Genomic DNA, 12,684 nt, shown 5'->3' on the forward strand with positions numbered 1-12,684 from the left:
GACACTGAGTTTGTGCAATTCCTTGTCTTTTTACTTTGACTTTGTGTAATGGGGAATTCTGTGCCAAAAATTACCGCTACATAAATTCAAAATAACAAGTCAAAGAATTGCACAAACTCAGTGTCCATGTACACATCGACCTATTTTCACTTAAAAAAACATCAGAAAATTGCAAAAACTAGGCATTGCACATTCTCTTGAGTTTGTCCATGTACATATCAATCTATATTCAATTAAAAAGTGAAAAGAGCAGCCAACAAAAAAAAATATATAATCTCAATAAACTACATTTTAAATCAAAGAATGAAATAACATAAAAAAGGAAATCCGTCTTAGCACTACACAAAGGAAATATCCACATACCTTATTTACAAATTTACGTGTCTTCAGTCAAACAAAATTCCTTAATAGCATCCAAAAACTTCCTAAAATTATCTGAACTACAATCTGTATACTGGCGTCGCCACATAAATTCACAAAAATATCCTCCGTAGTGCCAGTCTGGTGTTCAACCATTTCCTTCCTACAAACAGGACACTTAATAATGGCTACTAAGTAAACCTTCATTTACACAGCAGTCAATTAATGCTTTTTCCCCTTTTGTTCCAAATCGTACAGAAACTTAAAATGTATTTTACCACATTCAGATATTTTACCGTGTAAACCACAAAATAACAATGTACTTCTTATCCAAAATCCAACATACACTTTCCAAAGCTTTTCCCAACATTCAAATTCACTGCAATCATGCAACCAATTACGTCATAATAGAGTTTCAATAATATTCAACTATTCAGGTTACCATAAATGAAACAACAACATGGCAATAAATGAAGCAGAAACTTGGCGATAAATGAAACAACTTAGCAGTAATCCAAACTAAAATCTACTCTAACTGCCTTTTCTGTACTCTTTGCTAATTGTTACTAATATTTTAAGTTCAGTAAACAGAGAAAGAATGAATTTTAAAATTTAATATTAAGTACGTAAAAGACACAATTTTCTCATTTTTTGATAAATATCTGATATTTTCATCAGAAAAATCCTTCATTTCCGTTATGGTGTACCTAACCACATAAAGTTTAATTCTTGGTACCATTTGGCTACACCTGCATTAAAAGGTGTACAGTCATTAGGTTATATCATTGCAGGAATGTGAAAAACGTGCAGTCCCCTGCTGTGGTTTTACATCTGCATTTGAATTTCCTTTTTTAAAACTAAAAAACTGAATTTTCTTTTAACCTTTTACACGCCAATGTTCCATAAATGGAACATCGAATTTAAAATTTCATAAAAAACACAATTTTATTAATATTGCTTTGTATAAATTATTACATGGAGAGTAAATATGGATTGATGTTTTAGTAGCAATATAATTCTTCTAAAAGAAAAATTATCTTGATAAAAAAATTCATTATTTCACCCTTTTTCCTTCTTTTCTAAGAGCAAAATTCAGAAATTCATATAAAATTAAAAATTCAACAAATGTTTTTAAAACTCAATGAGAATATTTAAAAAAGATCATTTTATGCATAGACAGTAAGATATAATAGAAAGATGATTATTATTTTTTACTATGAGGTAAGAAATGAGGATGTTCCAGAAAGGGAACATTGGCATGTAAAGGTATATTTTTTAACATGATGAAATTACTTTGATTGCTGTGAATAGAGGCACGGAGAAAGATTTTCCAAATGTGAAAAGTTCCAGTAAGTGTGGAAAACAGATGTTTATGACTGTTAATCTGTTTTCGACTCCCATATATCCCCCTCCTCTCCTTTCACACATTCCCATAAGGGTTTGAAGGGAGTTATTTACAGGTGCTAGAGAAAAGCACGTGGCGTTTCTTGATAGGCTAGACGCTAGAGATTGTTTATGACTCAGTGAAAATGGCATATATTTTGGAGTGTGGAGTTCAATTATTTTCCCATTGTTTGCATTTTTTTTTTTTTTCAGTTCGTGAAGATATGCTACGCTGATAAGATGGCTCATTCAAAACCGTTTTAGACTATTGAAGAAGCATTGGAATATTTATATACATTATCAGATGATGAAAAGTGTATTGATATTTGTCAACTGCCTCCAGAAGAAACTGGATGTTTGACAGATGAGGAAGATGTAAATGAAGATAGTTTTGAGCCTGTTCTGCCAGCGGATGTATGTGGAAAAATTGAAATTTCTAATAAAATAGATGATAATGAAATATCTCAAGAAATTTTATTCGATCCTCAAGAACCTTCCTCTTCAAAGGGAAGGAGGAATTTGAAGCGAAAACTAAATGTGAAAGAGAAAAACACTGATCATCGGTGGGGGGGGGGATTTTAAATTTCAACAAAATTCTAAAAACTGACAGCATTGAAAGTATTTGCGAAGTGTTTCCTGAACTAGTTACTTTATCTCCAGTTGAGATTTTTCACAAGTTCCTAACTAGAGAATATTTGCTGCATGTAGCAAATATGACAGATCTTTACGCAATGCAGAAAGAAGTTTCAGCTGTAGATGAAAACCATATTGGACAGTTTTTTTGGATTACTGTTGTTTAGCGAGTATCATCGAGTACCCGGCGAAGATTTATACTGAAGCACTCAAGAAGATTTATCTGTCCCAGTAGTTTCTCCTGTAATACCAAGAAATAGACTTCGAAAACTGAAAAAATATTTTCATATTATAGATAATACCAAGTTGGCATTAGGAGATAAAGTAGGAAAAGTTTCTCCTTTTTATGAAGAACTGGGAAAAAACTTTCAATAGTTCGGTGTCTTTTTTGTATGGAGTGTGAATTTTTGTATGGAGATTATTTGTTACTTATTTCTACAACTCTTTTCCTTGTTTCAGTATAAACTGCTAACAATTAAAGTAAAATTCTTTTATAATTATTGCTTATCAACTATGTAATTTTTGTTTTAATTTATTATGAAAGCTTTTTTCTGTGGAAGCTTCATATCTTCTCCTAAGAAATTTTGGTGGAGTAGTTTTGCGGTTATAAAGGTGTAGGCTTCCTATTTTTCTGCTTAATCTATGTTACTTCCGAATAACATTGACAAATTCACTTGCTAATGCTGAAAAAGTGTAGACAAAAATGAAGCTTCAAATTAAAATATCGATAATCATGTTTTAAAAAAAATCATGTAGAAAAACTGTTTCCCGCCAATGTTCCATTTATGGAACATGTTATAAATCATTTTAAAAAATTAATTTTTTTTTTCTTTTTTCATAATTCTTATATTTCAGTTTTAAATCAATTTTTCACAACAAAACGTTTATTTTACTTTCGCATCATAGTTTGGCATGTAAAAGGTTAAAATCAAAAATTTATTTGCATTATTCTCCCTTTGTAATTTTAATTCTTATTTACAATTATATGCACTTCTGGCTAATGGAAAGAATGAAAATGTTTAAAATACTTTATATATGTATATGTGTGTGTGACTACTATATGTAAAACATCAAATGAATTGTGAATGCATATGATTAATCTTGCAGTACAGACAAAAGGTATATCTTAGTTTTCACTGTGGGACCTCAGGAAATCAGTCAGGTTTCATTGGTTCTAGGGACATCGAGAAGAAAATTGATAATGAGATCATGATTAAAAAATTTAATTGTTTAAACATATTTTAAATAAACACCTGAAAGCACAATTGAATATATAAAAAATTATCAGTCATCTTTACAAGAACTACAGCAAATCATATTAGTCGAATTTTTCATGTCTATTAATGCAGGTAATGTACATAAAAAGTTCACTTTATTCCTTCCCAAAAAAATTTACAAAATGCAATCCATTTGTCTTAAATTATAAATACACATCTCTCAATAATACCCAGTACAGTGATAGGAATATTCATAAGTTTTACCAGATACATCATCATAAATACTTCAGAAGTTTATAATCACTACTAGTCAGTTCTTTTAAAACTTTTATGATAAATGTCAACTAACAGTTTAATGCAATGCAAGTTCAATAAATAGTATCTAACAATATTCAATTAGTACCTACATATAACATTAATGAGTCATCTAATATGTTATTAAAAATAAAAGAGCTTCAATAAGGACATTATGCTCTGCTCTGGAAAATATGCAACTGCTTTGTACTGATAAGATCAAATATATATTTCTTTACAGATGATGAAAATCTACAGACATATAAAACATTATTTAAAAAACTACATATGTTTGCAGAAATCTGTATTATATTTAGCTTAAGTATATGGTTTGCTTATATTACTTATTATTTCTCAGCAACCTATTATTTTTCTGCAATTTGTAGCTTCAGTTTCTCCTTTAGTAACCAAAGAAAAAGTACAAACTACAATCTAAAGATAATGTTGATTTTGTTCAGAAAATTTTTATGGTTTATAAAAATGTAATTCATCCTGTTATCTCAGTTTATTCTTCTTCTTGTGAATCCATTAAGCAGTTGGGTAATATTTTAAGATTACTCTAAAGCTCTAAATGTAATGTTTTATTATTTGTTCTCTGGACCCTTGTATTTTTCATTTCATTTTATTGGTCATTTTAATTCAGTTTTCTCCAAATTCAAGTAATGTCAAATTAAAGAGCAATCCATGGTACATTTTACCTTGTGAAGTGCTTTGTCAGCTGTTACTTTCAGTACTTATGCATTGCACCATCAACCATAAAACTGTCACTATGTAATGCAATTTAGCACCCATTATAGATAACCATGACATAACAACACACTCATAAATCTATGCTCTTTACCCTGATTGATTCTCGACAAGCCATGTTTTGTTTGTATGAGCAAGGATATAAATTAACTGTTATTGTTGTATTTTTCCTTGCATTTTGGAAAAATTATTAAAATTTGGAGCCTGCCTTCGACAGAATTATAAGCAGTGGATTATTTTTCAGAGTTATAGAATGCTATCATCAAAACCATTGAAAAATGTGTGTAAGTATCAATGGACATGGATGTGGTCAGTTGAATATGGTCGACAAAACAGAAAAAGATGGAAACACCTATCTGTGGAAAATTTATATTCATAGCATTCTAATCAGACCTTCCAGTAAAATTAAACAGTAGAAATAGATGAAAGCCTTTTTACGAAGTGCAAAAATGATTGATCATACCATACTGATTGTTTATATATTACAATTTCTACAGAATTCAGCAGGAATGAATAATGCAGATTTGGCAGGATGTCTGGCAACTAACATGTTTCAATAATAGCCACCTTTTATAGTCAATGGAACAATACGTAAGTACTGTCAAAAGTCGTTAATCCGGACTCGTCGGGACTTCGGCTATTCCGGATTATAGATCATCAGTTTAAATCTGGTAAGATGGCATGCAGAAATTATAAAATTTAAAATATGAAACCGTAATTTATGAAATAAAGAACAATTATGATCTAAAGGGTATCAAAATTTACAAAAAAAAAAACCTTAATATTTATTTGTTTACTTTATTAAACATTTCTTTCAATGTAAGTTGTTTAAGTTGCTTCATTTTCTGTGATAATACTTTCTCTTTAATTCTATAAACAGACATAATTTCTTGTTCAGTTACAAAGTTCCGCTGTTCAAGTCCCACAATTGGCGTGTCGAGAATACCGACTAATTTGTCAATCAAAATTTTTTCATTTTCAATAATTTTTGTGTCACTTTCCTTCACTATCGGAAGCGAATTATGATGGTGAGGAATTTGATTTAAATCATATGAAAAACGGAGTACATCGAGATGAAATACTACATTTAGTAAGGAATTATAAGCCAAATAAAATAAAAACATCTGCCCTGAAGATAAGGATAGTGCTGACAGATCAACTTCCAATTAATTGTGTGCCGTGGCGTCCACATTTAATATTGTACGGTTTAAAAGTTTACAATTGGGTGCCCCTTATTTTTTGGCGATTCTTTTTTGACGCCAAGATTGACGACAGGAAGGCACAATTTCAGATGACTGCTACACAAAACCAAAATAAGAAGTCAAAGAATTGCACAAACTCTGTGTCCATGTGCACATGGATCTGTTTTCACTTAAAAACACATCCTAGAATTGCACAAACTAGGCATTGCGCACTGCCTTAAATTTGTCCATGTACACATCAATCTATTTTCATTTACATAAAATCAGGAAGCTAAAACAAAGTTAAAACTATCATGGTAACCAGAAGTGAGGTTTCATCGCCAAAATTTTTAAAAAATTGTCGCTAATCGAAGAGGCACCCAATTCTTCACTAGAGCGTGATATGGAAACAGGCTATCATATTTTATTAATTATTGAGTCTTAAGTTTCGAATTTAACCATAGCATTTAACCATAACATTATGAAAACGATAACTGCTAGCAGATATTCTACACTTTCCGAAAGTTATGTTTTTTAATAGCTCCATTGTAGATCAGATTTATATGTATAAACGTTTTGGAAAATTTAACCATTTCTGCAATGAAATATCACATAAATAATACGATCATACTTCACAAGATCATAGGATCACATGAATAATACTTAATACCAAATTTACATTAAATAAGAAATAACAAATGACTCACAGAAAGTTTCGATTTGAGATCCAAAACAGTACCCATATCAAATTAAATTGCTTCAAGCACAAATCAGTAATCTAAAAAATTTATTTTAAGATTCTTGATAACCATAGATAGGCATACAATTCGTTATTTAATTACACTCCACAGTTTTTTTTTTTTTTTTTTTTAAGCCGGAATGAAAACACTTCGATATTTCACTTCACTTCGAATTAAAGATCTATTTTAGTGCTGCCATATTAAAATCTTCATAAACTTTCCCGAAACTTCTTCTAAGCCACATAGAATTTTTTAAAAATATTTCCGTTTAAGAAGAAGAGAAAAAAAGTTATTAAATTAAGGTATCCGACTACGTTCGGAGCACTTTTTTTCAAAAAAGCAGTATAAGTATACTATAAACAAATTTTCTCATTTATTATCTACAGTGATTAATTATGCAATATCAAAATGTAATATATTCTATTATTATCCTGCAAAAAATATTAAATTTACGTTAAATTTTAAGCAAATTTTAAAACAATTTGAAACATTCTATACGAAACAATATTAAACTTATATTAAAAAAATTCATAGAATAATAAATTGCATGCTTTTACCTAGGGAATGGCATAGGGTTTTAAAATTATCTTTAATAGTAAAAAAATTTCAAAATTTTGTAATTTTTTTATGACATTTTCGATAAATTCACGATGTTATTCTTTAAATAACAAGCCACCATTTCAAAAATATTCAACATATAAATAATCTGGTATGTCATTCCCTAAATAATTATATATAGATTAAGCATACAACGTTTCATAAAAATAAAGTAATAATAATTTGGTTTATCTTGCACCAAGTGAAAAATAGATTTTGAGAAAAATACATTTAAAGTTTAAAATTTAAAAATTTCGAATATTGCGGAAATATTTTAATACCTTGAAAAGTATAATTTCTTACTGGATCATTAAAACATTGTTGTAATTATCTGTTTTCTAAAATAGGAATTCATCACTCTATCATTTAGAAAGTAATCCAGTGTTGCGTGACATCCATTTACATCTTTAGTGACATTATATTCATGGCACTGTATTATATGCTGCATTCATGTCATTCTATGGCGTTATATTAAAGTCGCAATGAGTTCGTTACATGAATGTCGCAGTATGACTTCACGACAATGTCACAGTGTACCTTCACAACAATGTTGCAGCGTGACTACGCATCAACGTCACAGTGGGATCAAAAAGCGGACACTAAGCCGCTTTAATGCCTGCAACATTGAGATCGTAACAGTGCGACACGTTTGCAATGTTACAGCAACGTGCCGTGCTGTTGGGGTTGGTTCATGCACTAGAAATAACACGTAATTCGTATCATAAGGATTCATGTTTTGAGATCACATATTCTTGAGCACACTGAAATGTTCTGCTTTTGGGATTGCATTACTATGTATTGCACAAATATGTCCATATATATTGCCATTAAGCGGGATTTAACAGTCGAAATTCATAAATCTCAAGGCAGTGTTTCATTTATGTGGTGATATTTTAAGAGAATTACATGAAATTCATCACAACTCAGAAACACTTTTCAATGCAAGTTTTTCAGGGTCTACCTCAGTTTTGAAACAAATAAATGAAAAATAATTTGATATATTTTCCGGGATTGGCAAGGAAGCAAACATGTTTCAGTATTAAAACCTAATCCACAGAATTCTATTTTCGATTACCTGTTTTTGGACTGTATGATTTTGCACTTAAAAGAACGTTTTAAACGCAAAGAAATATTGATTTTTTTTAATACTTTAATTTCTCAAAAAGAATAAGTTCCCTTTCCAATCTTAATTTGAAAGAAACTAAAAATACTTTTAAATGTATTTTCTTCTGATTTCTGAGATCGTAGCATTTTAAGAGATAGATATCAATTTTGGCAATGAAAAGTTTAGAAAACTCAGTGTTTAATTTTTTTTTATAAGTTTAATACATTAGCAGCTAACACGTGTATTGCGGAAAGACTGTTTCCTACGTTAAAATACACTGTTGGCCATTAAAATTACGACTTAAAGCATCCAAAATTAAAATTAATTTAGGATCAAAACGCAATCCCTTAACTATAATCACAAGCGTGCATAAAAGGTCTAACACTGCAGCTAAACATAATCAAAATTAATACAAGAACTCATCAGTAGGATAAACCCGAAAAAAATACAAGTATTTGTATATGTAATACACTGCTCGCCATTGAAATTGCAATAACAGGAAGGAATGATATGACGAACGTCAAAATCACATGAAAGGAAGAAGAGGTTGGGATATGCAAATGATTTTCATTTAGACGACGAAGGAGAGAGAAACAACGTCTGAAGCACTGCATAAAAGAAACGTTATATAGTATATTTCTCATTCGGAAAAAGCTTTGTAAGGTCGGATTTTGCTCAGAATATCGGGTTATGCCTAAAATAAGAAGAAATGAAATGCTTCCAACAAGTGTCGGAATTCGATAGAGGCAGGCTCGTTGCCTATCGACAGTGTAGTTTATCGTTCCGTGATATCGCCGGTCGCACTGGTCAACATCCAATCCGTGTCATGCGAATATGGAATCAAGGGATTGCTGATGGTCATACTGAACGGCATGCAGGAACTGAACGCCATCCCATGACTAACGCCAGAGAGGACAGGCATATTGTGAGGTCAGCCCTGCAAAACCGTACAACGGTATCACGGACCATCAGTCAGGAAATGAGCATGTTTGCAGCACTCCCAGTATCATCTCGTAAGGTGCGTCGACGGTTGCAGCAGCGTGGACTATCAGCAGGGTGACCATTATTTTAGCTTCCCTTGACAATGCAGCATAGACAGAAATCGCGAGTCTGGTGAGCCAAACGACAAAGCTAGGTACAGGAGGGGCACAATGTCGCCTTTTCAAACGAGTCCCGGTTCTATGTGAAGTATTCTGATGGCCATATACGTGTCTGGAGTGTCCGAGAAGATCGCACGTCGCCTGCTTGCATTCGATATCGACATAGGGTACCTGTACCAGTTGTGATGGTTGAGCAGCCATTGGGTACACGACACGCACATCTCTAGTTCGGATTGACGGTAATTTGAACGCAGATGGGTACGTTTCTAGCATCTTATGTCCGGTGGTTGTGCCCTATTTTCGAGGTCCCCAAACGCCATATTCTAGCAAGATAATGCAAGACCACATGTTGCACGTCGTGTTCTGACCTTCTTCGATAGACAGGGTATGCGATTGCTGCCCTGAACTGCACGGTCTCCAGCTCTGTCACTCACTGAAAACATCTGGTCATGGGTTGGTGAGAGACTGGCCCGCCACCCCTCTCCAGCTAATACGGTTGATGAAATGTGGCATAGACTTGAAGCAGCATGGAATGAGTTGCCCATTTCTGTCATCCAAGCCAAGTTTGACTCCATGCTTGATGGGATAAAGGGCCGTTTTAAGTGTTACGGGTGGCAGCTGTATCTACTAATTTCACATCCCTGCAAACCTCCAAAATGCTTACAAAATTTAATCATTTTGTCTTCATGCCATACGTCTCTAACGTAACCATGAATCCTTCCAGAATTGTATAACTGTAACTGCACAAGATCGAAATGCATAAATTCGTACAATGTACCAAATGTAGTGTATGCATCGTAATATATGTAAATAATGTAATGCAAGTCTCTAATGAAGTAATGTATGTTCCTAATGTATTTATCCAATGTATTGTATGTCTCTAACGTAACCATGAATCCTTCCAGAATTGTATAACTGTAATTATCCCAAATCGAAATATATAATATCCGTACAATGCACCAATGTAGTGTAAGCAACGAAATATGTAAATCATGCAACAGAAGCCCCTAATGAAAGTATGCAAATTATGTATTATGGTTACTGAGCATATTTCCGCATAGCGCTTCTGCTTTGCGCACACGTTACTATGTCTCATATGTTCTTCTGTGTGCAATATTTGCATTTATGTGCTCTACGTGTTTCCGTATGTATTCTATGTGTCATGTTATGTATTCTCGTGTGTGTTTTTATGTCTTTATGTTACGTAATTACGAGTGTGTTTTTATGTTTTTACGTTTAATTTTGTATATCTATGTGTTTCAGCTTATATGTGTGTTTTAGTGTTTTAATACTATCCTTTATATTCTTTTTAAGTTATTTTGTGTTATTAACAACGTCCTATATAAAATCTACTTGACATCTAGCCCCTGTATGGCCATGTAAACTCCCGGTGCAGCCTCCCGGGGTTCCAGCGAGTTGCTTCTTCGAGATAGTGGAGGACGTGGGACATATGCCTGTTTACCTATGTTATACGCCAGGCGTCCCCGTCCTCCGTCACCTGTCTTCATGTCATACTGTTTACGTGGAATAAATATCTTTTTTTTTTTTTTAATTTGCTTTCCTTTATGGTGTTGCAACTTTAATGTCCAGCAGTGTATTTAAAATTGTTTAGAAATAGCGCATGTGAAACGCTTTTAAATCGCATACATACATATAGAGAGATTGAAAATCCCAAAATTAAGTTCTAAGTACGCCAGTGACGCCCACTGCATTTTGTAATTCAAGTTAACAATGTCTTGCTCAAGTAATAGCATATATTCAATCGGCCTTGACGACTGCTAGTAAAACTATGTATTCACTCTGCTTTATGTTTGCGCCAACTTTTATATCAATCGAACATGTTACATGAACCCGTGCTGTGCTTTTTCTTTTTCAATTCCTAAGTTGTTACAAATACAACTGAACTCCGCGGTAAGGAACTTCAAGAAACCAAGTTTTGTTAGCTATATCCGACCTGAAAAGAAAAATGGATTATCTTCCCAAAACGTGTAAAAATTAAATGATGAATAAAGGAGGTAAAAACTAATTAATATTGTCATATTCACAAAAAAGTGAATAATAAATCTAATTTTTACGAGCAATTATTAAATTGGTTGTTCGTTCTTTTCGAGTATCTCCAAATTGTTTAGAAAATTGATTGGCTTTTGTCAAATTCACTGCCTTGATTTGTCATTTTTCGAATCGATTTTGTATTTTTTATGCATTTGTCCAGATACTGACAGATTATAGCTTCATTGAATGGCGAACAATTTCAGAAATACTTATTTAACATCCTATGCTCCACTTTACCTTTTTCTCGTATCCAATTTTTTTTTTTTTTTTCCAAGAGCAGTAGCGTAGCTATAGATTTTGCCACCTGGGCGGTTCTTACATTTCCTGCCTCTCTTGAAGCGCAGATAAGTCAAAACGCCATACAGGGGAATAAATTAAAATTCTAATGTTTATTTTTGAATCCAACATTTCAAGTATTATTTTGCTTATTTCTTTTAACCGCCAAACCACTGATGGCATTATAGAGGTCTATTTAATTTATTCAACTACTACTTAATTTGTGTAGACAGGAACAGAAGTATTTCTTAAATGCAAAATATACATATGCAGTTCTAAAAAATCTTTTTAATGATTTTATTTAGCAACCTTTCTGACAATAGCAATGCGTAAGCAGTTCTGAGGAAAATTCGCAATAGTATTAAAATATTTGGGACTTTTTTTTTGCAGCTTGTACTTACTTTGTTTGCATTAATTTTGGTTCTGAAGATTGCATTACTGATAAACTGCAAAAATGGAAAAGAAGCGCCCTTCTTGTTGTTTTGATTTCTTTGCCATAAAGGAAGAAAATTCTGACTAGGAAGAAATTCATCTTTATTAATATTATTGTGATCATAATTTAGTTGAAATTCATAATTTACATTCACAAGTTTTGATTTATTAAACAGGTATAACAAGAGTTTGTAGCTGTTGAAATCTCGTCGAGATTTCTTTGAATTCTTTATCTAGAGCAAAAACTATTTCTCTTAATTTAATTCCGTATGGGAATTCAGAATCTCATTATTCTTTACCTGCCTCTCGACCGTCCACATGATTAAACCCCTAAAATGATGCTTCAGGCAAAAATTCCGCCTCCCAAAATGTGCCGCTCGAGGCAGACCACCCCTCTATCTATGGCACTGTCCAAAAGCAGAAATTATAGAGTTTCGGGTGTTTTCACGAGGTCCTAACTGTAGATTTGTATAAACAGCATTTATGGCAGATATCGATTTGCCGCAACTATTTTGAATTTTTCGAATTTATTTTCAATGCAGAACAGCTCACCACGCAAATGAATTT

The 12,684-nt window shown here is 32.4% G+C and overlaps 1 protein-coding gene across 2 annotated transcripts in view; it reads right to left on the bottom strand.

The window, feature by feature from the left end:
* The window catches only part of Hpr1 (THO complex 1-like protein Hpr1), a 58,824-nt gene extending 52,102 nt beyond the window's left edge, over positions 1-6,722 (bottom strand). Inside the window, exon 1 of one of the 2 annotated variants that reach the window (XM_035352092.2) lies at positions 6,523-6,722. In XM_035352092.2, coding sequence (XP_035207983.2) covers positions 6,523-6,558 — 36 coding nt within the window. In that variant the 5' untranslated portion in view covers positions 6,559-6,722. The remainder of the gene's footprint in view (positions 1-6,522) is intronic. The other variant, XM_035352091.2, reaches the window with a different exon arrangement.
* Between the last annotated feature and the right edge of the window lie 5,962 nt (positions 6,723-12,684).

Source organism: Stegodyphus dumicola, chromosome 8, assembly GCF_044657685.1.
Source record: "Stegodyphus dumicola isolate Sdum_Otavi_A_Nest chromosome 8, ASM4465768v1".
In the NCBI taxonomy this organism is placed as follows: Eukaryota; Metazoa; Arthropoda; class Arachnida; order Araneae; family Eresidae; genus Stegodyphus; species Stegodyphus dumicola.